This window comes from Phodopus roborovskii, unplaced genomic scaffold (assembly GCF_943737965.1).
Source record: "Phodopus roborovskii unplaced genomic scaffold, PHOROB, whole genome shotgun sequence".
NCBI classification, from domain to species: Eukaryota; Metazoa; Chordata; class Mammalia; order Rodentia; family Cricetidae; genus Phodopus; species Phodopus roborovskii.
This window is the reverse complement of record NW_026126575.1, coordinates 4,325,329-4,352,279: the sequence shown is the minus strand read 5'-3', so window position 1 is coordinate 4,352,279 and position 26,951 is coordinate 4,325,329. Positions and strand designations below refer to the sequence as shown.

At 45.6% G+C, this 26,951-nt stretch overlaps 1 protein-coding gene across 2 annotated transcripts; it reads left to right on the top strand.

The window, feature by feature from the left end:
* Positions 1-10: 10 nt before the first annotated feature.
* On the top strand, positions 11-26,875 carry Xpc (XPC complex subunit, DNA damage recognition and repair factor). 2 transcript variants are annotated; one of them, XM_051203396.1, is made up of 16 exons: positions 19-130; positions 4,311-4,512; positions 9,151-9,260; positions 11,061-11,181; positions 12,053-12,137; positions 12,738-12,895; positions 13,546-13,666; positions 14,999-15,088; positions 15,905-16,759; positions 18,658-18,818; positions 20,820-20,901; positions 23,082-23,216; positions 23,295-23,464; positions 23,917-24,010; positions 24,855-24,944; positions 25,885-26,875. In XM_051203396.1, exons 1-16 carry the CDS (start codon positions 37-39, stop codon positions 26,098-26,100), a joined length of 2,784 nt encoding a protein of 927 aa, XP_051059353.1. In that variant the 5' UTR covers positions 19-36; the 3' UTR covers positions 26,101-26,875. The 2 variants fall into 2 exon arrangements, with proteins under 2 accessions (XP_051059354.1, XP_051059353.1); XM_051203397.1 differs by lacking the exon at positions 4,311-4,512 and having other exon boundaries at positions 11-130.
* The last annotated feature ends 76 nt before the right edge of the window (positions 26,876-26,951 follow it).

Sequence of the window (26,951 nt, the reverse complement as noted above, 5' to 3'; positions counted from 1 at the left end):
TGCTGGCTGCGGCGGTCAGTGACGCTGCGGGGCAGCATGGCTCCAAAGCGCCCTGCAGGTGGAAGGCGGCGGGGGCGCGGCCAAGAAGCCGAGAACAACAAAGCAGCCCGGCCTGAGGAGAGCGAGGCGGGTGAGAGAACGAGTCTGCGGCACGCAAGGCGATGGTGGCGGAGGCTGGGGCGGGCGGCGGGGCGGAAGATCTCCACGGCCGGATGCGCGGCTCCCGGAGGGCCTCTACCATCAGCCCTGACCCCACCGTAACTCCTAGAGCCAAGTCCAACCTCTTGGCAAGTGTTGAGGTCCGAGCAGGAAAGAGTTTCGCAGTTGCCCGGTGTCTCCAGACACCAAAACTAGGACAGAGGGAGACCTTGTAGTGCGAGAATCTCTCCAACTTGCATCCACTGTAATTCCGGCCCCAGATTTAGGATGCGCTTCTTACCTTGGTCTTGAACCAAGGAAAAGCTCCAATTCACCCACCTGTTAAAACATACCTTTTCTTAACTGCCAGTTCATCAGGAGGTTCAGTTTAGCTTTGGAATCACTGAAATATATACTTAATTCTCTTAATTTCATAGCTGGTATCCTGTCCATGTCGTTTTCTAGTTGAGCGAGAGAAGTTGCCTCTTTTCTGGCTTCCACTCTACATCAGATCTCCATCCAGCAGCCAAGTGATGTACAACAACAACAAAACCTCATATGCCTCGGTCTTCTTACCTAAAACTTTAGATTTATGCTGTCCATGTATGGCATCTACCTCACTTAGTATGCTCTCCATGTCTAACAGCATGTCTCTCTTGCAGATATTATTTTAAGCAGCAGCCTTGCCTAGAGCTAGATCTTTCCATCTCATTCTCCTGATCACAGATATTACAGATGCCACCAACCTGCCTCTCAGTGACCACCTTTCTGTTCTTTGAATATACTGTTTATTTATCTGGAGACTTGGCCTTTGGCGTTTCTTCACCATAGAATGTTCTCCATAGCTGTTGCTGGGTCTGGTTTCTTCTCTACTTGATATCTAAGACATTCCATGGTCATCTTAAAGTAGTCATTCCTTGGTACCCTCTACCACAGAATCACAGTGACTTCCCTGTCCAACTCATTCTACAGTTCTCTTAATTTCTGATTGCTTGAATAAAATGTAAGCTTCAGAAAAACAAAGCTAGTTTCCCTCCTTATCCTATTTTGTTCTTGTTTTCATTCCTGAAAAAACACTTTACTTTTTTTTTTTTTATTTTATGTACATGTGTGTTTGCCTGCATGCATGTCTGTGCACAGTGTGTAGGCTGTGCCTGCAAAAGCTTGATAGATGAAGGTATTGGATTCCCTGGAACTGTAGTTACAAAAGGTTGTGAGCTACCATTTTGGTGTTAGGAATTGAACTTGAGTTCTCTCGGAGGGGAAGCAAGTGCTGTTAATGCTTGAGCCATCTCTTTTGTCCTGCAAAAACATTTTTAAATATGCAAAATGCATGCTGCTAGAGAAGGGATATCTTGACCTTCTACAGTAACTAGATAGAAAATTTGACTAATTTAGGGACCCCCCCTCCCATACCCATCCCATGGCTCCTACTACCCTTGAATTGGATTATGTACAGATTGTAAATTCATTGTCTACTAGGAAATAGTAATATTTCCTAAACATTAGAGGCCTTAGCTTACTCTACACCAAAGAAGCTTCATCGTCTTCATTTACTCATCTAAGACATTTCTTGAGTGTCTGCTATGTGGTGTCTGCCAGTTAGGTAATTTCTACACAAAAGAGTTGAGGAGCATTCCTGTGCATGTAAATGAAGATGAGGTTTGGCTCCTTTTGATAGCAGGCTCCTCTTCATATGGTTTTCCCCCCTCTGTGTTAATGTCTTCATTGGGAAATTAATTAGTTTCTCAATTCAGTGACTTCCAACCACTGCTCTAAGTACTGGGAGTATACTAGTAGATGAAGCAGGCAATGTTCTTGCTATTAGGATGCTGATATTCTTTGGGGGAGGCTAATAAGGTTCACATAATGAGATTTAAAAAGAAAAAAAAAGAAAGGAAGAAGGGCAAATTTACATGGTGATGAGTAAATCCAGTTGCTCGAATCAGACTGCTACAGATCTGGGGAAGAGGCAGTGTTAGTGTCCAAGTGCTGTAGTCAGTTCCTGTGTGTAATTTTGGGCTCTGCATAGGAAGTTCAGTGGTGTGAGGGGACCGGTCCTGTGCAAAGAGAACAAGATGCTTAAAGACTCTTGGCTATGCACACACAGTATGAAGAGATGAACAGTGGAAATTGAGGTGATTGCAGGACAGGAACCTCAGCCTGAATATCAGACTAAGGAATATGAATTCATCCTAAGTGCCTTGGGGAGTTCTAAGAACATGTATGTGCCTCCCCTTAAGTCACTGCAGCTCTATAAGGAAACCACAGTGATAATTCTTGAACTGCTGAAATGACTGAGCTCAAGGCAACTGATTAAGTATGCTAGATAGTTTTTAGTTTTGGAAACTATTCTGGAGATGTGTTGAGAGAAAATGAATAGCAAAGAATACTCAAAAGCCACCTGTTTCTGACATCTAGAGATTACCATTGTAGAATAGAGGTCCATTTTCACCTGTGCTTTTTCACACTCAGCCAGAACATTTCATACTGATCATCATGTCATTTTTACTTTGTCTTTTTTTTTTTTTTTTTTTTTTTTTTTTTTTTTTTTTTTTTTTTTTTTTGAGACAGGGTTTCTTTGTATTGCTTTGGAGGCAGTCCTGGACCTTGCTCTGTAAATCAGGATGGTCTCGAACTCACAAAGATCCTCCTGCCTTGCCTCCCATGTGCTGGGATTAAAGGCCTGTACCACCAACTGCCGGCTTTTCCTTTGTCTTAATGACTTAATTAAACCAGGTGTGGTGGTGCACCTTTAATCACAGCACTCAGGAGGCAGAGGTAGGTGGAGGTGGATCTCTGTGAGTTTGAGGCTAACCTGGTTTACATAGTGAGTTTGAGACCAGTGAAGGCTGTATAGCAAGACCCTGTCTTAGCAACAACGTTATATTTCATAGGGTGAGTTGATCATTTCATGGTAGGATATTCAAGGTGTTTTGGTTTGGTTGATTAATTTTTTTTGAGGCAGGCTTTGTAGCGAAGGCTAGACTATGACTTTTGGCAATCATCTTTCTTTATTCTCCTAGTGCTTGGATCACAGGTAAATACTACCATGCTCCCCTAGATAGTCAGTTTGGGGAACATTTGATACTGTAATTGTGCTGTATAGTTTTTGTCAGATAGACACAAGCTAAAGTCATCAGAGAGTAGAGATTTAAAGAAAAAGAAAAAGTCTCCTTTAGATCCAGTTGTAGGCAGACCTGTAAGGAATTTTCTTAATTAGTGATTGATGTAGGCGGGCCCAGCCCATTATGAGTGGTGTCATCCCTGGGCCAGTGGTCTTTTCATAGGAAAGCAGGCTGTTCAAGCCATGAGGAGCAAACCAGTAAGCAGCACCGTCCATGGCCTTTACATCAGCTCCTGCCTCTAGGTTCCTGCCCTATTTGAGTTCCTGTCCTGATTTCCTTCTATGATGAACAGTGCTGTAGAAGTGTAAGCCCAATAAACCCTTTCCTCCCCACGTTGCTTTGGCCATGTGGTTTGTCAAAGAAATAGAAACCCTAACTAAGACAATAAGCATCATCTAATTCTCGTTACATATTCCACCTTTCCAAAACACAGAAGCTACCTCTGTGCCTTTCAAATAAATGATAAGTTTATCTAGGAACTATTTGTTAGTGTTTTGTTTGTCACAGTAATCAAAGAGTTTAAAACATGGAATTGATAAGGCAGAAGAATCATCACAAGTTTTAGATCTTTGAATAGATCTTTTCTTTGAATGAAGAAAAGAGACAAGAATTAGTGATTTCCCTAGCATAAAACAAATGTTTGTTTCATGTGAATTTTAGTTAAATTACCAACCCATGTAGATCTAACAGAAGAGTCTTTGCTTCCCCAACCCACATGTAAAAACGCATTTTCTGAGAATATGAATACATGCCCTGTGAGTCAGCAAGACAAACCATGAATGGGTTATTTTGATATTCTAGCTTAATTCTGCACTCCCTTTCTAGAGTCTTTTCTTTTTCTTTTTTCATCAAGATAGGGTTTCTCTGTGTAACCCTGGCTGTTCTGTAATTCACTCTGTAGACCAGGCTGGCCTCAAACTCACAGAGATCTGCCTGACTCTGCCTCCCGGGGGTTGGTGACATGTTTGGGGACCCTTGCCCAAAAGTCACACTGCTTTCACTTTCCCGACCACCTGTCACCTCTTGCTCTTTGTTGTTACCTAGATGACTTTGAAGATGAAAAACAGAAACCATCAAAGAAGTGCTTTCTCTCCAAAGTTTCACAAAGAAAAAGGAAGAGAGGCTGCAGTCATCTAAGAGGCCCCACAAAGGGTCCAGCAAAAAAGAAAGTGGCCAAAGCCACTGCTAAATCTGAGACTCTCAAGGCTCCGAAGGAGGAAGCCCTCAGCACTGGGGATGATTTCAGGTGAGATGACCAAAAAGGAACCCAGTGACTGTTGTTCCTGTCAGAGAAGCTAGTATGATGGCAGTCATTCTTTGCTCTCTAAGGGGATATGGGAAGAAGGAGAGTCTTTAAGCATTTCCAGATAGAGCCAGGCCACCAGGAGCTGGAGACCTCAGAGTTTTCTGGTGAGTTCCATGGCACCTTACTGTAGGCAGAGTTTTTGTGTCCCACAGCTGCTCTCAAATAATCACTCAGAGTCTTAATATTAATTACAAATGCTTGGACAGTAGCTCATGTTTATTACTAATTAGCTCAGGCTTATTACTAATTAGCTCTTACATTTTAAACTGACCCATATTCTTTATTTATGCTCTGCCACATAGGAGCACCTTTATTAGCATGGCATATTCTCCTGCTCCCTCTGTATCTTGCTGGTGATTCCCCTGACCCCACCCTTCTTCCTCCCATGGTTCTCAGTTTGGCTTTCCCACCTAACTTTGTTTTGTTCAACTATTGGCCAGTCAGCTCGTTTATTAAACCAATCATAGCGACGTATATTCACACAGTGTACAGAAGGATTATTCAACAGCACTTCTCCCTTTTTGTCTAATTAAGAAGAAAGGCTTTAACTTTAATACAGGAAAATTATATACAACAAAAACAGTTCTCAAGTAAGAATTACAGTTGCAGTACCCTGTCTATTTGTATTTGACAGAATTAGAGAAAATACTCTATTATCTTTGGTGAATCTAAAGTTTTACACCTATTTTTTTTTGTTTGTTTTTTGTTTTTCCAGACAGGCTTTATCTGAGGCTTTGGAGCCTGTCCTGGAACTAGCTCTTGTAGACCAAGCTGGTCTCGAATTCACAGAGATCTGCCTGCCTCTGCCTCCCCAGTGCTGGGATTAAAGGTGTGCACCACCAACACCTGGCTCCTAATTTTTTTTTTTTTAAATCGTAATTAAGGAAAGCTGTAAGTTTAACTATTTAGGCTTTAACACCATCAAGGACCACAGAAGGATGAAATGTTACTGTTACGTAATGATAGGAACATCAGGCTGCCTAGATAGTCACCCAAAGTTCCTCTGTAACGTTGGGGCATCCCACTCTAGCCTATATGCCTAGCATTTCTGAAAGATATGGAGGACTGTCTTACCTTGTCTTGGCAAAGTTTGACAGTCACCTTTCTTGTGTCCTTGCTAGCCCAGTTTGAATAGTGTGTTGTCAGCAATTGAGGCATGAACAGTTTCTTTGCCCATGTGGCTAGCTTTTGCCATAAAGAAAATAAACTCCATATGGAGTTTCTTTGATGCCCATTATTTTTTCTGAAGTAGATTGGTACTGCCAGGAGCAGATGTGTCTTACTTTCATGAAAGCTTTAGGTCTTTTATTCTGTAGGTCTTTGAAATGTTTGAAGACTATCTATATAAATATATTTGTGTATGACCTTGAAAACATGACTGTAAGTTTGGATATTATAGATGATTATAGCCATATATTACATTTTTAAATGAGTTGCATAAACACAATACCTTAAACAAGAGTAGGAAAATACATACAGCATAACAAAAGTAACTTTAAATTTGTATCTATAAGCCAAAATACATATCAATGTAAATGTTTTAAAATTAGTAGCTGCTTTTTTGGTTTGAAAGATTTAATAATCAACTTTTTATCCTATTGTATCTATTCCCCTGCTGTTGTTTTGACCATACCCAATAATTGTAACCAGTGCCCCCTACTTGAAGACAAATATCCATAACCCAGTGAAAGACCAAAAACCATACATCCCATCTCTTGGGAACATGGGTGTTGTATTTTTAAAATTATTTCCTGATGTCTGGGGGACAGCTGCTTCTCTAGGAGACCCTTGGAGTTGTCCTGAGCAGTTTGAGTCCAGAGCTGAACTTTGGGTGGTATTTATCGGCCTACTGGCATTATCACAATTCAGGTAGAATTGTTATTGTGGGGCCCCATCACCCTTTTGGAAACTTCATTGATCTTTTGTTAGGAATGTTTATTGTTCAGTGCAGAAAACTTAAACATATTGTCATGTACTGTAAATTTTAGGGAGATTAAAGGACCATGATCTCTTAAATACATCTGGGATATCCAGGCTTAATTCCTAAATATCTGTTTTAACTCAAGCCTAAAATCACATATAGGAAGCTACATGAAACCTAAGGTTAACATTAGTACTTTATAATATTATTAATATCAAAACAGAAAGTTTAAATTTTGAGATAGTACATATACCTAAAAAAAAGTTTTTGTTTTTGGTTTTTAATTTTTGGTTTTTCGAGAAAGGGTTTCTCTGTATTGCTTTGGAGCCTGTCCTGGAACTAGTGCTGTAGACCAGGTGGGGCTAAAACTCACAGAGATCCACCTGCCTCTGTCTCCCGAGTGCTGGGATTAAATGTATGTGCCACCAACGCCCAGCTCTAAAAAAAAATTTTAAATAGTCAAAATAAATCTGAAGAATATGAGATTAGTGATAATATAATAGTTCCTAGATTTTGATTTTCTTTTGTTCCATACCAGATGGCTCTTCTGATATGAGACAGAGACTTTGAATTTTCTTTTAACAAATATGCTTGGATCTAGAGAAGGAGGAAGCTATACTCCAGCTTTAGGTTTTAATTGAATTGGGGCTTCATAAAGGCTACCTGTTCATTCAATGTACAGAAGGATTATTGCACAACAGTTCACAGATAGTGATTTATTCCTGGTTACACAGCTAGCTGTAGCACACTCGGGAGCAGAATTCAGGGTTCCTGATTCTTGGTCCAGTGCTTTTTCAACTTCACAGATCCTCAACAGAGAGGCAACTTCCTGCCACCTTGGTGTTTGGCACTAGCAACTGCTGTCCAGCTGGACTTTGAGCATTCATTGGGCACATTCTTGTCCCCTGCTGCCCTTTTTAGTTTTATTTGTTTGTTTGTTTGTTTATTATCTTTTCATAGTTTGGGGGATCAAACCGGAGTCCTCCTGTGCTGTAAGCAAGTACTGATCACTGAGCTCCACTTCCAGCTCCCTTCTTCCCCCATGTTGCATTCTTGTTCCCTCCATCTTCTGATGCTTCTGAAACCGTCACCTCTAGTTTTCACAAGTTCTTGGTCTTTTCTGCTCCCATGTTCTGCTGCTGCTGAAGAGTGTGACTTGTCTGCCAAATGGCAGTTGCTTATAATAATGCAGTGTTCCCAGGCTTGCTACCCTCTAGGGTGATCATACCTCTTGGGGCTTAGATAGAACTGTGAGCTTCATTTGGGTTCACAGGGCCTGTGGCATCTAGGGCTGGGCCAGTAGTTTGCTGAAGCCTTGTGCTAGGTGAATACTTTTATTTCAGTATGAGGGACAGACCATCCTAAGCCTAAGCAAGCTTGAGGATAGGTGAATAGAGGAAAGCTGGTAAGGGTTGTTTTGCTTCTCATAAATGCGACCTACTGTCGATGATGGGAGAACAGTCCAGCAGAGGGCAATAGTAGGCCAGGGGAAGAGCCAGGGAAAACAGGCAGCTTCACCATGGGTGGTTCATATTGCTTGCTGGTTGCCCCACTTAGTTGTTGAATTCTATCTCTGGGGATATCCATACAAAGTTAGAGCAAAAGCTGCCAAGGAAGGCTCTGGATCCCCTTTCCTCTCACCTGAGGTTTGACTGGTCCAACCTGTAGTTTAGAACCATTTCTACTATTTGACTTGGAGGAAACGTTGTTGCCATGACATTGAGAAAAAGTAAGCAAACAAAACCAAAATGTTATTGGAACTTAAGACTGAGATAATTTTAAATGTCTGTGCTAAAACCTTGTTTGTTTCCTCTTGATACCAAGTATCATAATGTTTATACAAGCCAAAAGTAACCCAGAACTGTAGATGGTATTTATATGTGAATCTTCAGAAATATGTCAACATTCTGGCAACTGTTTACCTTGCATGTAAACAGCTGTCCAGCCAGCTGCTTATCTGCATGGGTTTCCCCTACTAACAGCTGCCCAGCATAGTCCCAGTTTTGATTCTATGCGTGATTACACTTGACTTGTCCTGTTTGGGTTGTGCCATGAAGCTGGTACAATGTGCCTTTGGGCTACATTTCCTAATGGGAAAAAAGCATGTTCTGCGTTGGTTCATAGGCAGCTTGGCTGATGTGGAACTCTTTTTCTCTGGCCTCCAGCTATGTACAATTGTGCACAGTTACCTCCGCTTTCTGAGACTCCTGTGACTGTGTGGCCTCTTTAATTTTGCTCTCATCATTTCAAGGTACAGCCTTGTTTTTCAAGACAGGGTTTCTCTGTGTAACATCCCTGGCTGTCCTGGAACTCTCTTTGAGACCAGGCTGGCCTTGAACTCACAGAGATCCTCCTGTCTCTGCTTCCAGAGTGCTGGGATTAAAGACATGCACCATCACAACCTGACTCCCCCCCCCCCACACACACACACATGGATTATGAGTTAATAAGTTCTGGATTTGTTTTGTTTTGTAGCAGGGTAACCTTATACTTGAGCTCTTTCCCACCTCACATCTTAAAGACTTTGAGAGCCAGCTGTCTATCACCTTCATGGATATGATTGCAATAGTCAACAGAGAAGAGATCTTGTAGGCTCTACTTAGCCTGAATGTGACACTAGGATATGTGAGCCTTCTGCATCTTTGACCTGTATACAGGGACTCTCCAGGTGACTGCAAGAAGTCAAAGAAGCTTCCAAAGATAGAGGTGGTGGCTGAAGGCAGTGATGAAGATGAGGACAGTGAGGATGACTGGGAGGAGGTGGAAGGTAAAGTGTCTTGTTTTTCAAACTGATTCTGTTTGCTGTTTGGAGCCAAGTTACATGCTGTAATCTTGTTTTTCTTTGAAACAAAGACAAGATACAGTTGCAGTGGGGACTTCTTTTAAGTGACACAGTTCCATGGGTTACAGAGAAGCTTGTATGCTCTCTTCCTCCAGTGGCTTTTGGTAGGGAAGCTGTGAGCAGAGGCAATGCTGAAGGAAGTGCAGCTGGAAGAGTTTCCTAACCCTTACCCCCGCCCAGCACTATCCACATAGCTGTGTAAGCAAGTTCTTTGCTTGTCTGAGGCAGGTTTCTTCACTGGTGGCCTTCTGCAAACTGTGTGTGACTGTGAACTGTGCCCAGTCAGGCTGCAGGGTTTGGGGAGGAAGTCTGCAGGTGCAGTAGGCCTGAGCCCCGAGTCCACACCATGAGAGTGATAGCTAATGTTAATCCCTGATTCCTTCTGTGGGGCATGCCTGTCCCTCAACATTTTATTTTGACAAAGTTCAAAATCTACCAAGAACTGAGAGTAGTTTGCGTACCTTGTCCTTTATATTAGTGTGTCTTTCTTCTCTCATTTTTTTGTTTGTTTGTTTTTTGTTTTGTTTTGTTTTTCCAGACAGGGTTTCTCTGTAGCTTTGGAGCCTGTCCTGGAACTTGCTTTGTAGACCAGGTTGGCCTCCAATTTACCAAGATCAGCCTGCCTCTGCCTCTGCCTCTGGGTGCTGGGATTAAAGGCATGTAACACCACCGCTTGACTTAATGTGTCTTTCTGTAGCTATTTAAAAATGGGTTTCAGCGGCCCAGCAGCATTTCTTGCCTAACATGATAGCTCTATCTTATCTGGCAGAGCAACCTCATCACACCCCAAAAAACGTGAAAAACAACCCTCAGTTGTTACAAAAATGCCTTTACAGCTCTGTTGTTTTCTTTTTTTCTAATTCAGGCCCATATTAGAAATTATGCAATTTTTTTTTTAATCTAAAGCTCCCACTGTGAACCTTTATTAATTACTTGTGGTAGTAGGGATTAAACCCATGGCCTTAGGAATATTAGGAAGGAGTTCTGCCATAGTACTACTACTCCTATCCCTTGTTTTTGGGGGTGTTTTGATTTTAAAAAGTGAGCGTGTGTGATTTGTGTGTATGATGTGTGTAGATCAGAGGATAGCTCTGAAGAGTTCTTTGCTGCCACCTTGTGGGATCCAGCCCAAAGTCAGGTCATCAGGATGCATGCCATCTTGCCAGGCCCTAGCCCTTGTTTTTTTCAGGTGAGGTTTCTACTATTGAACTTGCTATGCAGTCCAGGCTGACCTGGGATATAGGACCTCTGGTTTCAGCCTGATGAGTGCTTGGATTAAGAATGTGTGTCACCATTCTTGGCATTTCCTTTTTCTTTCTTTCTCCTTTGGCTTTGTAGAACAATGCCTACTTTTAAAATTCCTAGCTTCGTGTTTTTTAGAATATTCTGGTTTTGTCAGATAAACAATTGGGCGTCTCAGGGGCTGCCCTGGCTATTCCTCACTTTGTTTTTCCCAACAGAAGCCTGATATTATTCTGTGTAATTTATGTGTGTAAGTGTTTTGCCTGCATATATTTCTGTGCACTATATGCCTACTGCTTGTGGAGGCCAGAAGAGGGTGTTGAATTCCCTGAAACTGTAGTTACAAATGGTGTGAGCCACCATGTGGTTGCTAGGAATTGAACCCAGGTCCTCTACAGTCAGTGCTCTAAACTACTGAGCCATCTTTCCACTCCCCCCCACCCCCCAGTTATTATCATTAAATTTTAAATTTACTGTTGCTAGAACTTACTGAGCCTATCCTGGACATGGGAGAAAATCCTGCCCCTTCACAGTCTGTCCTTCCTGTAAAGGCAGTGGAGATAGAAATTGAAACACCGGAGCAGGAGAAGTCACGGAAGAGAAGGTATGCTGGGCCCTGCTTCTGTGCTCTAGTCCTGAAAACAGGCAGGAGATACACGGAGAAAGCCTTTGCGTGTCAGAGTGGCTATGCCACAGGGAAGCCTAGGTCTCCTGAAAGGAGACAGCTGGGTGTCCTATCTGGGTGGGAGATGGAAGTGCATGCCAAGGACTGAGCACTTTCTTTATCTCTTAGTTTACCTGACCCTCAGAGCAGAATTATAAATGAGAGGCTCAGAGAGCTTAAGTGACAGACCAGGAGCCACTTAGCCAGAGTGGAGGGCCTAAGATCTGAATCCCTATTGGCTGAATCAGCACTCACACTTTTCCTTCCACATATCACCACAAGCTGGTCAGGTGGCCTAGGATCTTGGACAGAGAAAGCTCAGTCCTTCAGAAGTTCAGTGTGTTTATTATGTAGAGTTGAACAGGGAGGCAGTTATTACATAAGCACAAGCAAGGAGGCAGGGTTATGGTGTACAGCTACATCAAGGAAGCAGCTTTGGGTCATCTCAGTAGGGACAGTTTCTATAGGACAGCAGTAAACATGATGGGGAGCTAGGTGGACATTTCCTGTATACACCATTAACATCCATAGAAAGGTGGACGTTATATAACACTCCAGGGAAGGTGAAGCCTTTGCCATTTCTTTGAGTCTCATGGGCAAGAGGTGGCTTTGCCATTTTCCCTGGCCATATCAACAACACACATTCACTCAGGACAGCACTCACTCAGGGTGTCCTCTTCTCCCCATAGAGAAGGAGCAGATGGTGGCCACTTGCTGATTTGGCTGGGTGGCAATGGGGCAAGTAATTCCCATGCCACAGTGAGGAGTTGTGGTTTCCTGCTTCAATCTTGGGTTTCTCACTGTGTTTCAGTGAGAAGATAAAGATGGAGCTTGAGATGTATCTGCGGAGGATGATGAAGCGCTTCAATAAGGAAGTTCAGGAGAACATGCACAAGGTGATGGCAAGGAAGGCCAGGAAGAGTGGGTCCAGAGGTGATAGGCCTGCATGGAGTTAGGTACCACCCCGGAGGCCAGGCTTACAGGAGGTGGCTAAGTGGAGCTCCTTTCACCTTGGTGTGGAGAAGAAAGATGTGCTGAAGGCAGGAGGTGGGAGAGTTGACAGCCCTTGCTGTCATTGCAGTAGGTTGGTGAGGGGTGAGCTTGAGGTTGGAGGGCAGGAGTTAAGTTGGGGTGCCTAGCAGTGGAGGGTGGGTTCAGATGAGCAGGGTGATTCATGCCTGGCCCCCAGTTGGTGCTCTGAGCAGCGTGTCTCTACTCACTTTCCGTGCTGATCTCACTGCAGCAGACCCAGGTGAGGTGACGCTCCATCTGAAAATCCTGTAGTGTGCCTGTAAAAGGGATTGTTGCTGAGAGGAAAAGTTCTTATTTTGAACTGATGCATTCTTCGAGAGATATGGTTGACGCCAGCCTTTGTACTTGCTGTGTGTAGAACCACAGCCAATGTTTCCTGTCCACATAACTTCTGAACTTGGCAGTAATATCCCTGCTAACTTCAGCTCTCCCTCCATGCTGGCTTCTTCCTCCCTACTCCACAGGTTCACCTGTTGTGCCTACTGGCCAGTGGCTTCTATCGAAATAGCATCTGCCGCCAGCCAGATCTGTTGGCCATTGGCCTCTCCATCATCCCAACTCGCTTTACCAAGGTGCCACTTCAAGACAGGGACATCTGCTTCCTCTCAAACCTGGTGAAGTGGTAAGGCCATCTATTGCCCTCCAGAGCTGGGATGTAGAGTTGGGTTTCTCTTGGGCTGGCTCAGGCCAGTTCTGTAGTGCTCAGTTGGCAACAGGAAGGTGCATGACATTGAGGAGAAGAAAGCAGTGGGATGACCTTGGCCTAGAAGACAACCTGGGCTGGCAGGGGACCCATATGCACTGCATACTTAGGGTAGTTGAGGAGTTCTGAGGCAAAGGAATGCAGGAAACAGGGCGCTTCCCTCAGGTGGGCAGTCTAGAAAGGGTGCTGCAACTGAGTTGGGTCTTTAGTGATGGTCAGCTTTAGCTAGGTGGGCTGAAAAAAGGCAATGCAGGTAGGTGAGTCTAAGAGTCATTTGATTTTTTTTTTTTTTTTTTTTTTTTTTTTGTTTTGTTTTGTTTTGTTTTTATTTTGGTTTTTTTGAGACAGGATTTCTCTGTAGCTTTGGAGCCTGACCTGGAACTCGTTCTGTAGACCAGGTTGACCTCAAACTGACAGAAATCTGCCCACCTCTGTTTCCTGAGTGTTGGGATTAAAGGCGTGTGCCACCCCCCTACCCCTGGCTTGCCGTTGATTTTGTTGACTGTAAAAGTCTGGAAATTCTCCTTTACCTTGACCCCTGTATAGAGAAGTACCTGGTTTCTTCCCAGGTTCATTGGAACCTTCACAGTCAATGAGGACCTTTCAGCAAGTGAGCAGGACAGCCTGCAGACAACCTTGGAGAGGAGAATCGCCATTTACTCTGCGAGGGATGAGGAGGAGTTGGTTCATGTAAGTGGTTCCTGTAGTGGGACTGCTCATTAATAGGAATGAACTATGAAGTCATCCTTGGAAGATGCCTGTTACCTGCACAGAGACCGGACTTTGCATTTGCATGTCTGGCCAAATGTCTGGCTTCTTTAGACCTCTTGCGATTTGGTTTTGAAGAATGTAATATGTCAGGTACTGTCATCGTCATTACCAACTATCTCATCAGCTCATTAGATGGGAAAGGAGAAGCAGGGGTTGCCTCAGGTGAAGAAGGCTGTATGGGGATGCCACTCAGCCAGTGGCCCATGCTAGTTCAATCCTGCCCTATCTCCAAGGAACTAAAAAGCAACCTTTGGGCATTGTTGCCAGCTGGACTACAGACAGTACCCGGCCTTGCCTTTTCCTTTGCCAGGACACTCCACTGCACTGAGTTGTTGAGTCCCTTCATTTCTTCTTGATTGGATGGTTTCATGGTCTGTCTGTGGTGATCTTCACAAGTTTATAGGGATTAGAGCCAGGGACTTGAGGGTGCCAAGTATGCTCTCCCATTGAGCTGCTTCCCTCAGCTCTTGCTTAATTCAGACAGGGGCTCTTATGTAGCTCAAGCTGGCCCAGAATCATGACTTCTGCCTTAGCCTCCTGGGTGCTGGGTTAGGGATGTGTGCTACCACCACATGACTGCTGCTTTTCATGGTGCTTTTTAAAATCCAGATAAAGGAAGTCACAGGTAATAGCTTTTCTATGGTCACATGGCTTCTGAGATGGCCTGCCTTCCTATTTCTGGTCTTCACCTCTGACTTTCTCACAAGGGTGTTATAATAACTGATGAGTGGTCAGGAGCTAGTGTGGAGGTCTTGGGGAGACTTTGTTGCAATGTATTTTGGATGTCACCATGAAACTTATCCCTGAGGGAGCAGTTCCCATCCTCATAGGTCAGAGCTGTGGCCTCCAGATGAAAGATTCAGAGTGGGGAGTAGAAAAGAGAAAGAAGACATATGAAGTGGCAACATCTGTATTTCCACATTTTCCCTGACTATTTAAGCACACGTATAACACTTACTGACTATAGGTCAATCAAAAGATAGGTAAGCGTGAAGAGATTCTGACAACACGTAGCCAGTGATAGGTACTATCAAGTGTACAGATAGTCTTTATATTTATGTGTAATCCTTCTTAGAAAATATAGTGACTTTTCCTGTGAGCTGGATCTGCAGTGTCATTTACATAACAGTGTCCCGAAGGCTGGTGCTCTGTCCTGGGGTAGCTTCCACTCTCTCCTATCTAAGCAGCAGAGTGCATTAGGTTAGCTTCCTTACACTATCCAGTTACATATATCCTGTCTTGTCATTGTAGATATTTCTTCTGATTCTTCGGGCCCTGCAGCTGCTCACCCGACTGGTGTTGTCTCTACAGCCCATTCCACTGAAGTCATCTGTAACAAAGGTGAGGTTCTTGGGCAGCTAAAGAAAAGGAGTTGCCACCAGAAAACAGTGAGGTAATTGCATGTTTAAAATTGGCCGTTAGCATTTTTTATTATATTTATCTTATATTTGTGTGTGTATCTTGATACCTGTGGAGGTCAGAGGACAACTTGTGGATGTTGGTTCTTCCAATGTGTGAGTCCCAGGGATTGAACTCAGGTTGCCAGGCTTGGCAGCAGGTGCTGCCCACTGAACTATTTTGCCAGCCTAACTATGTCATATTTTCAGGAGTCAGTATTCATGCAGCCTGGGCTCCTTTGAGCCTGCTTTGCACATCTCTTGTGTTAGAGGAGATGGATACACAGTGAATGTTTAGCACCCTAAGTTCAGTGTGCACGGAGTCATCTGAGAGAGGGCTGGTTTCTGAGCTGCTGTTTCTAGCCTGTGAACCAAGTAGAGAGTCACCTATCCTCACTAGCATAGTGAAGGTTTGATGGGTAAATGACTCTGCCTTCTGAAGTATGTGAAGAAGGATGTCAATACTGCCAACTGGTGTGTCATGTCATCTGATGCCTGCAATAATGGAGTTTGGTTATCATAAGTTAGCTAAATTATAGAAAATAAGACAAGACACAGAATTAATATATCTCTCCTTCCTCTCTTTTCCTGCTTTTTTTCTTTTTCTTCTTCTTTTTGAGAGAAAGTTTCATATAGCTCAGATTTGCCTCAGACTCACTGTAGTTGAGGATGACTTTGAACTCCTGATCATCTCCCAAGTACTGGAATTACAGGCATACAGCATGATGTCCAGGAATACCAAAATTTCTTACTGTTTCAGGGGAAGAAATCTTCCAAGGAGACATCCTTAGAGAGCCCTAGAGGTTCTTCAGAACCTTCCAGTCAAGTTCCAGAAAGCCACCACAGACCCAAGACCAGCAAAAGAATGAAACAAGAGGAAACCTTTTCTGAGGACAGTGACAAGGCAAATGCCAGAGGGAAGAGAAGCAAGGCTACAGGCAGCAAGCAGAAGAGAAAGCCCTCCTGTGGTGAGGGAGAGGAAACCAAGCCAAAAACCCAGAGCCGTGCACACGCCAAGCGGCGGGTGGCTGCCAAGGTGTCTTACAAAGAGGAGAGCGGCAGCGATGAGGAAGGCAGTGGCTCTGATTTTGAACTCTCCAGCAGTGAAAGCCAGCATTTCTCTGACGAGGATCATGAGCCCAGCCCTCGAAAGCAGAAGAGGATCCCAGTTCCTCAGAGGACAAAGGCCAGGTCCAAGAGTGCCTCCAAGACCCAGCATAAGCCACCAAGCTTTCCAGCAGCATCCTCAAGCTCTTCAGGCAGTAAGGGAGGCAAGAAGGTTTCCAGTCGTGGTGAAGAGATAGGAGATAGAAATGCTGCTGGTGCTGACCAGTGGCTGGAGGTGTTCTGTGAGCCACAGGCAAAGTGGGTGTGTGTGGACTGTGTGCATGGTGTGGTGGCCCAGCCTCTGACCTGTTACAAATATGCCACCAAACCCATGACCTATGTTGTAGGCATTGACAATGATGGCTGGGTCCGAGATGTCACTCAGAGGTATGACCCAGCCTGGATGACAGCAACCCGCAAAAGCCGGGTTGATGCTGAATGGTGGGCTGAGACCTTGAGACCCTATCAGAGCCCACTTAAGGAGAGGGAGAAGAAGGAAGACCTGGAGGTAAGATACTGGCCGCCCAGGCTCAACACTGGGCATCAATCAAGCCATCCTTTTCTGCTCACAAATATGCCAGTAATATACTGATATTTTAGTGTGGTTTAATTATATATTTCTGAATATATTTATATTAGCCATAGAAACTTGTACTTTTCTATTTATTGATTATATGTAATTATCATAGCAACATTTGGCTTACACATTCCCATCATAGTCTGTCCTTGAGGGCAGGAACTCAAGTAGGAGTAGAGATGGGAACCATGGAAAGGCGCTTACTGACTTGCTCTCTATGCTCACACTGCTATGATATTGTTGCCATCGTTTTATTGGTAAAAGGCTTCAAGAGCCAAGTAATCAAGTGGCTAGGCTTTGAACCCAGGGCCTTATGAAGTCTGCATTCTTTAGTTATTGCCCTATTAGTAGATTGGAGCTTGAAGGTGCTTTACAAGCTCTGTGACCTCACTGTGGGAGAGAGGATAACTTATTTGTGTGTCCACCCATCTTCCATGTACACGCACAGCTCACAGATCCTCTCATACCAGTAAACATGGCTCCTAGGAAGGGAGGGATTTGAATCCCAGAACTCTCTTTAGCCAACCAAGAAGCCAGGCCAAAAGATGCCTTCCAGAAGCAGAGGCTTCTAAAATGTAAGCATGAACTCTAGCAACAAGGAAAGGGTCCAAAGTGCTCATGTACAGCAGTCCCTGAGTTGGGTAGAACTCTACATTTCTGCATGAGAACTTACCCACATTGGACAGAGGTTGATTTGCGTCCACTCGGGATAGGAAGAGCATGGGCTTGTATAGTGTTGTCTTAGGGGGTATGTTGCAGCCCAGGTTGAGTTGCATGTTGCATGCTAACAGCCTTAATGGGAATCCTGCAGGTAGCATTATACCTAACTGAAGTGTCAGGATGTGCAGGCAGTGGTCTCCCTTAGTTGCTCCATGGTTGTTCCAGTTTGCTTTTTGTTACTATGATAAAACACTGACCAAAACCAAAGTGGGCAGAAAAGGGTTTATTTGCCTTAACTGCCCTTATCACAGTCCATCCTTGAGGCCAGGAACTTAAGCAGGAGCAGAGACAGGAACCATGAAGGGAAGCTGCTTACTGTCTTGCTCCTTGCTCACATTTAGCTACCTTTATACCTTCTAGGACCACCCACTCAGGGGGTGCACCTCTGTAGTGGCCTAGGCCTCCTACATCAATCGGCAATCAAGAAAATGTCCCATGGACATGCCCATAGGCCAATCTGATAGAGGTGATTCCTCAATTAAGGCCCCTCTTCCCAGATATGTCTACGTTTGTGTCAAGTTGCCCAAAACAAAACAAAACAAAAACCCGAGAAGAAACAACCAACAACATGGTGCCAGTCTATAGGCGCTCCCTGGTGTTTTGAAGGGATGCCAAGAGAAAGCTTAAGCCAGCTTGAGAAACAGGATTTGCTTCATAGCAGTGGGATTTCCTACTAATAATGAGAATTCTTAGTGAAGTATAAGACTTGTGTGGATCTCAGGAAAGCTGCAGAGCAGTGGTTGTAAGCCTTCAAACCTGCTTTTGCTATAAGATGATGTCACTGAGGTCAGGCCTTAAGGTACAGAAGTTGGCACTTTCTCCCATGAAGATATGTAGTAGTGTGGGCTTGGTCTGCTAAGGCTTAAGGTGTCTAAGAATTGAAGACAGGTGTTTTCCTGATGCTTGTACACATCACACCTACTAGTGCTTCCTGGCTTTGGATTGATCATTGGTGCACCTCACAGCCATAGTGACTGGCAATATCACCAAGTCACTGATGGGTCTGGACTCCACAGTTTGTTGTTAGAACAGGTTCATGTATAGTAGCTCACTCATATCCCCTTCCTTGTCTAGGAGCATGCTCATCAATGTCTGTCTGGCCTTTGCAGTTTCAGGCGAAGCACCTGGACCAGCCTTTGCCTACCTCCATCAGCACATACAAGAACCACCCTCTCTATGCCCTGAAGCGCCACCTCTTGAAATTCCAGGCCATCTACCCTGAGACAGCTGCAGTCCTTGGGTATTGTCGGGGAGAAGCTGTCTACTCCAGGTGTGTGAAGCATCCTCCTTGTCTGCCTGGTGTCCTGAGACTAGCACCTGTTGCATAAGCTCTGTCATTAACAGTATTCTCAGGGGTGAGCCACGGTATGTGTGTTCTCTGAAGAATAGTGCTCACAGATCAAAACATGGACCAAAAGACCAAGAGCAGAGATTTATGTAAATGTGGGGCAGTTAAAATATAAGGCCATAAGAGTTTCCTTAGCTAATGCACATCAAAGCAGAGAAAGGAAGGAGTCGAGGGCACACTCACAGATGTGCCAAGCCCTGTCCGTAATAAACAAGTTGGGAAATGGATACTGGCGGTGGCCACACAACAGTAAGTGTGGCTGTTGCTGCTGAAGTGTGTCTTCAAGAGTGGCTGAAAAGTTGTGCTCTGTTTATGCTTGAGTACTGCAGGCATAAGAAGCTGCCAGAAAAGTACTTTAAATAAAAAAAAAAAACAGATGTACGATATTTACAAAGTGAAAACTGAAGAAAGATGAATAGAATTTAGAGCTAAGGGGAAAAGATAGAAGCAGAGATTTTTAAAAACACCGAAGTGCAAGGACCAAAGCATAGAGGCTCCTTTAAATAAATGGGAAACAAGAGGCACAGAAAAGGAATGTAGAGACCCAGCATGTGAATGAGTCCTCTGACAGGGAACAGGTCCTGTTACACCAGACCTTTACCTTTAAGTCATTTTGCTGACCTCTCCTTCCTTAAAACTGAGTGTATTCTCTGCCCAAGAGGCCACATTTTTGTTTATTCATGTCAGTGGATGCTCAGGCCCCTCCTTTAGGCTGTTGGGAGCAATGCTGCTATGTTGTTAGTTGAGTCCATGCTTTGCATACTACAGAAATTTGGGGGGAATGATTGAACTGTTTCCTCAGTGGCCACACCATTCACTCCACCCCGCCCCAAGCACAATGGTGCCAGTCACTGTCCTCACCAGAAGTCACTGGTGATAGCTATTCCAATGGTTAGAAACTGCCATTCAATTTGAGAGTGCTGTGTGCACTTCCTGGCTATGTTTCTTAGGAGTAGCCTCAGGACGCCGAGCCTCTGGCTGCTGCCTTGTCTGTCCCTTTCTGAGTCCTTTGGGCTGTCAAAGATGATCTGGCTCCAGTGGGGGTGCAGGGTGAGCCTCTGTCCTAACAGAAAAGTGCTACCTTGGCATAACCCTGTGAGGTAGAAGATGAACTGCTTATCCTGGCTGATGAATAAGGCTGCTGAGGCTTCTGAAGGTGTAAAGGGAGCTGGTGCAGGCCTCCTAGCTCTCAGTTGAGTCCCCATGCTGTGCTGGGCTGCACTTTGCTGCAGGTTTGATAGACAGCAGAAGAAAGCACATGAACAAAGCTCAGGTCGTGGAGCAGGTTCCTAATGTCTACAGACCTGATGCAAGCTGAAGAGGTGCTGGGCATGTCTGTAGAAAAAGGCTTGGCAATGGAGGGTTGTAGGCCTGTGGTATGGCTGTGAGCTCAGGGATGGTGAAACAGAGGCTCTGTCCTAAGCACAGGCCTTGAGTCATTTGTTGCTTGCATATGCTTTTTCCTCCACCAGTCTGTTAGCTTCTTCAGGTAGTTTCCCATAGTCCTCTTCTGAGTTTACCACAACATTCACATGTCCCCATGTTGTTGAGCAGTGGTCAGACCCTCAGCAGTTATTTCTTGGTAAGTGCTGCCACCTGCTTGTGCTGACTTTTACCTCATCCCACAGGCCACAGAGAGAGCTGAACTTATAGGATCTGAATGGCAGTTCTGGGAAAAGGGCAGCCAAAGCTAGGTACAAAGCCTCAGGAGAAAGCTCCAGCTGGGTAAGGGTTGCAGGTGGGCACAGGCAGTCTGAAATGAGGCTGTTTGCACTGTATACTGCACTGCTCCAGGTGAGAGGTAAAACCTGGGAGGAGAATTAGCAGGGCTGTGCCCACATCAGCTACATACAAGTTCAGGTGAGGCCCAGAGAGGCCTTTCACTTACAGTGTGCACTGAGTGTGTCCTTTGTCTTCCTTTAGGGATTGTGTGCATACTCTGCACTCCAGGGACACATGGCTGAAGCAAGCAAGAGTGGTGCGGCTTGGAGAAGCACCCTACAAGGTAACAGTGAGCTGCCTGCAGGGAGCAGGGAGAGAGATCTTGCTGGCAGCAAGAGTTGGGGAGGAGAGGTAGTGAGGAAGTGCTGCTAGATAGGCATCCCCAGATAGGCAGAAGAAATAGCCTGTTCTTTGCCTTGAGCAGGGTTTGAGGAGGTAAATGTTTAAATTATTAATAAGGCATTTTTAGGAAATCGGTTTTCTGAGTAAGAGCTGTAGGCCAGAAAGTAGCCTGGAGACTCATTTTATGAGCTTGAAGGCCAGCAGATTAGAGCTGGGTTGCTGGGTTATTCTGAGGTCCAAGCTTTGCTTCATGGAGAGGTTGCCCTGCATGACAGTTTACCAAGCATTCTGCTTATATGTGATCTCTTGCATTTCAGTGACCCTAGGAGTCAAAACCATGATGTCAATTTTACAGATGAGAAAGGTAAAGTTGAGACAGGATATGATTTGCCAGTAGGCCTTGCAATTAGTAACATCCTGGGCTCAGCAGGACTCATGGGCCCTGCTCTTCGCACTTGCCTCTGACTCTGTGACATCTTTAGGTTAGTTACCTGTGAGGGCCATGAACTCAGCAAGGTGTTATAGACATTTCCTCTGGGCATTGGCTTAATCACGATAGCAGAGCACAGAGGCCATTATATGCCCATTTACTCTTTGTCAGAGTACAGCAGAGTCCTGGTGAATCAGAGCACAGCTGGGGCTGTAACGGTGGAGCTGGTGGTGGGCCCTCAGCTTGGTGGGAAGTGGTGGCAGGATTTAATAATGGCTGCTACCAGTAGTGGCTTGAGTGCATGGAGCTGCCTGCTGGACTCAGAGGCCTGCTGGGATCTGCCTTCCACCTTTTCCCTCCTAGACTAGTGGAATTATAGTTAAGAGTTAGGCATTTACAGTTTTTAGTAGCCAATGCTGGGCATAGTGGCCCTGCCTTTAACCCCAGCACCTGGGAGGCAGAGGCAGGCCAGATCTCGGAATTTGAGGGCAACCTGGTCTACAAAGTGAGCTCCAGGACAGCCAGAGCTATTACATAGAGAAACCTTGTCTTGAAAAAACAAAGCACCCTCCCCCACCACCTTTCTTAGCTCTGGCTGTCCTGGAACTCACTCTGTAGAACAGCTGGCCTTGAACTCACAGAGATCTTCCTGCCTCTGCTCCCTGAGTTCTGGGATTAAAAAACTGCTAGATGCACAGTGGTCTAGTTTGCTTTCTGATACTGTGGTAAATACCATGATCAGAAGCAGGTTGCGGGAGGGAAGGGCTTATTTGGCCTACACTTCCATATCACAGTCTGTCACTGAGGGAATTCAAGGCAGGAACCATGGAGAAACTCCTTATTTGCTTGCTCAGCTAGCTAGCTTTCTTATACAGCCCAGACCTACCTACCCAGATATGGTGCCAAAACTCAAAGGTTTTTAAAAAGAAAAGAATTAAAGGATGAGAGAGGCCACATGTAAAGCTTGTTAACCTGACTCCTACACTAGGACAGCCTATGTGTCCAGGCCCAGGAACCAATCCTTAGCCCATGTTGTCTGTGCTGCCCTTGCCTCCTTTTTCCCACTCCTCTCCTTTCACCCCTTAACTCTCTAGGAAGAATCTAGGTCTTGGCTCCTAGGCATTTGTTGTGCACTGATGTCCTTGAACAGACACTGATTTCCATAGGGTAGATAGCTGTTGGTTACTCTACAGAGAGATGGGGAGTTATCTGGGTTAAGTCCTGGCTCTCTTGTTACCTATAAGCCATGGTACCTGAAGTCACTTTGTCTGTAAGTCAGCACTTAGAACAGAATTTAAAAGCCTTCATGAGTTGTGGCTTTAGGCATATCACTTGGGCCTGTATTGTACATCTGGGAAGTTGAAAGAATAGTGGGTAGGCCACACCTCTTGAGCTCACTGAGGTTGGTAATCTGAAGCACGGAGGTCAGACATAATGACACTCCTGTAATTCCAGACTCAAGCAGAGGCAGGAGGAGCAGGAGTTGGAGAGCAGCCTGGGGTACAGAGTGAAGCTCTGTTTCAGCCTCCCCTCACTAAAGAAAAGAGGCAGCACCGAGAACGTGTGCTCCCTGCAGGGGCTAGCTAGTGAAGGCCCACTTGTGTCGGAATGGCAGTGCTCAGTGCCTGGTGTGAGCTGAGTTCCCAGGGCAGAAAGCCTTTCTTACAAGCTGGCCATTTCCTCTGGAGTAGATGGTGAAAGGCTTCTCCAACCGCGCCCGGAAAGCCCGGCTTTCGGAGCCCCAGCTGCATGACTACAATGACTTGGCCCTCTATGGTCACTGGCAGACAGAAGAGTATCAGCCCCCTGTGGCCGTAGATGGGAAGGTAAGGACAACTCTGGGGAGTCAGAGTAGGCTGCCCTGTTTTCCATCCAACCACTTCCTGTCATGCTCATCTCCGCAGGTACCTCGGAATGAGTTTGGGAACGTGTATCTCTTCCTGCCCAGCATGATGCCTATCGGCTGTGTCCAGATGAACCTGCCCAACCTGCACCGTGTGGCCCGCAAGCTGGGCATCGACTGTGTGCAGGCCATCACTGGCTTCGATTTCCATGGAGGCTACTGCCATCCAGTGTGCGTGAGGGACCTTCGGTGGCAGGTGGGGAGGTTGAGGCTGGTGGCACTTATTTTCCAGATTTGTCTCTGGGTTTAAAGTCAGCCTTATCTCCTAATCAGTCCCAGCTTCTAAGAAGTAGCAGACTCAGTGCGGTGTCCTGGTACTTCTAAACTGAAGCACTGCCTCCTAGTGCTGGTCACAGGCTGGGACCAAATCATGATCAGTGTCCTTGGTTCCTGAGTGCTCCTGTGTGAAGTGGGGACTAGGGTTGAGGGCTCTTACTCTAGCACTCAGGCAGAGGCTGTGGAGGAAGAGGTACAGGTTCCCACAAGCCTTCCTCTTGCATGAGTGTCATCTACCACTGGCTGGCCAGGAATGTCCATCAGGGCCCCAAGTACTCAGAAAAGGCCACTGGCTTCTGAACAAGAAGGGGTAGGATAGGAGCTCACCTGTATTACCGTCCCAACAGAACTGATGGTTACATTGTCTGTGAGGAATTCAAAGATGTGCTGCTGGCTGCTTGGGAGAATGAACAAGCCATCATTGAAAAGAAGGAGAAGGAGGTGAGTAGTGTGAATGGGGTCTTAGAGGAGAGCAGCAAGTTCCAGCTGGGATCCCCTGTCCAGGCCACTCCTGCACCATGGAAGAAGATGGGAAAGTCTGAGTGTTAGCTCTTCTGGTGCTCTGACTTGGTGGAGGGCATTCCAGGGGTTAGTGCTGAGTAAAACAGCTTCCTCCCACACTCCATGCCCACTGTCTTATCCCCTACTTGCCTGCATGCAGGCTCAGGGACTTTGGGCCCTGACTTGGAAGGCCCAGGTCCTAGACCTGGTCACTGCCTTCTAGTCAGTGTTGGTTATAAAAGACTTTGTTACTGATGGCTTTTACATTTGTCACTTACTAATCTGACTTGTGGTTTGGAAGCAAGATGGGTGTGATGGGAGACCCTGTGTTTTGTGTGTGTGTGTGTGTGTGTGGTGTATGTGTGTTTCATGTGTTAGGGTGGGGTGGGGGTGGGGTGTATATGCATGCTTGTGGATCACACTGATGCATGTGAAGGCCCAAGGTTAGTATCTGGAACCCTCCTCAGTCATTCTACCACCTTATTCATTGAGGAAGAGTTAGCCACTGATAACTAGCCATCTTGCTGTGGGGCTCCTGTCTCTACCCTCTGAGGCTGGAATTCTGGCAGGCCTGCCAGACACAACAACATATGTGTGAGTTCTAGGAACCCAAACTCTGTCCTTATACTCATGCAGCAAATGCTTTAACCACTGGGCATCTCCCCAGGCAGGAAGACTCTTCCAACCTGAACTACGGATAGATATCAGAATGTCAGGCTCTGCCTTAACATTTTTCTGATGATGCCATGGCTTCGGCCTTTCCTCCCTTTATTTCTGCCTGCAGAAAAAGGAGAAGCGGGCACTGGGGAATTGGAAGCTACTGGTCAGAGGACTACTCATCAGAGAGAGGCTGCAACTGCGATATGGGGCCAAGGTCAGCACCGGACCTTTGTAGATGAAACAGCCTGCTTACAACTCAGTCACTGGCCCAGATTCTGTGACATCACAGAATTGGTGCCTTTATATTAGGAAGCCTACCTGTTGACCTCAGCTAGCGGTTCCTGCCCTGCCTGTGCCCTGTTAACCTGGACACCTGTGCTTGGTCTAGTTCGATGCAGAGGTCCATGTAGGCAGTTTAGGTGTGTTGGGCCTTCTGTGTCTAACTCTTGACTTCCAGAATTCCCAGTACTGTGACCAGCTTTGGGCCTGCATACTCCACACACCTGCAGTGCTGGGTTGTGGGAGGGTTTTTTATCTCCATACAGGCAGAACCTAGTGTAGTTGTGTGATGGTACTAAGTCAGAGTCATCAGGCAATAGCCTGAATGTTCTTTTCCCTTTATGATCTACCTCTCTTCCCATTGCCTATATGCCTGCTAAAGACACCTTAGTCATGTGCTCATTTGAATCCTGTTAGGGACCCCTTCATCTGACTTGTTCTCACTGGCTCCTGGCTACCCATACACTGCCTTCCTTTCTATCCAGGACCCCTCCCCCCCAGCTAGCCTAGCCAGCCTCCAGGGATACCGCCTCAGATCCCTTAGTGCTGAAGTTTGGTCCTGAGCACTGAACAGTTGAAAATAGCATGCATGTGTGTCAGAGTGAGGGGATATGCACAGCAGCAGCTGTTTGCCCCTGGACTCAACTGAGCTGCCCACCTGGGCACCCTCTTTCTACCAGCAGTTCTCATTTAAGTATGTGCATGGGTAAGCTAGACTGGGGAAGGCCAGTAAGGCTGCCTGGACTCTCCCAGCACCACCCAGAACCCTTGTCTTCCAAAGGGCTCAGACCCAAGACTGGGTTCTTCTGGGGAACTTTGCTGCCTTTTAAAGTCAGCTAGCCATTAATTGTGCCCCCTCCACTGTCTCCCCTCAGAGTGAGGCAGTAGCTCCCCATGCAAATGCAGGAGGTGGACTCTCTTCTGATGAAGAGGAAGGGACCAGCTCACAAGCAGAAGCAGCAAGAGTCCTGGCTGCCTCCTGGCCGCAAAACCGAGAAGCTAAGGAAGAGGAGAAGCCTGAGTACTCTAAGATGACCCGCAAGAGGCGGGCCGCAGAGGCCTCCCATCTCTTCCCATTTGAGAAGCTGTGAAGTGAGTGTCCACCAGGCCAAGTGGCAGTTCTTGTCTGCTGAGAAGGCAGACACCTGATGGCCTGGGGACTACAGGCCAAATGGAAGTTATACTGCAGGTGATCTGATGCCAGCCCAGCCAGATCCCCATAGGATGGTCCTGGAAGCTGCCCAGAACCCACTCTGGGGTTTGGAACACTTTCCTAAGAGATGTATTTTGACCCCTGGATCTTGGTATTCCCATCTTTGGAAAAGTGATTTTGTTTTACAGTCTTATCTGTTGCCCCAACTGGCTTCTAATTCAAAATACCCGTCTTAAACCGAGGGCTGATATTACAGGCATATGCCACCATGCCTTGCCTGTTTTTTCTTTTGTTTTTATGGAAATCACTGGAAAATTCTGGGTATTGGAGCATTGAGGACACACCCTCTTCTTTAGTGCTCTTCGCACCTGGGATGCTTTGCTCTCCTCTCCTGCAGGTCCCAGGGCATTTGCCTTTCAGGCCTTACTTTTCCTGAGTCAGGTTTCCAATACTGCCCGGTGCTCTTTTGTCAGAGACGCAGGCCATCTCTTGTCAAGGCACTTTTGGGATTGATTTTACAGTGGCAGAAGACTAGAACAAAGAGCTAAAATCAATAAAGGGAAAACAAATGGAGAATTATGAAAATAGTGAAAGACTACTTAGACTACATATTTTTAGTTCTGGATACATTTACTTAGCTGCTGTATGCCAGCTACTCAGGAGAAAGCCCTTTTATAAAATCTGACAGAAAATAAAGCATTTACCTAAAAGCACTTGACTGTACATTTTCTTTCAGGTCTTAAACCAGCTAAGAGAATCCAGGTAAACAGACTTCTATATGTGGTGAGA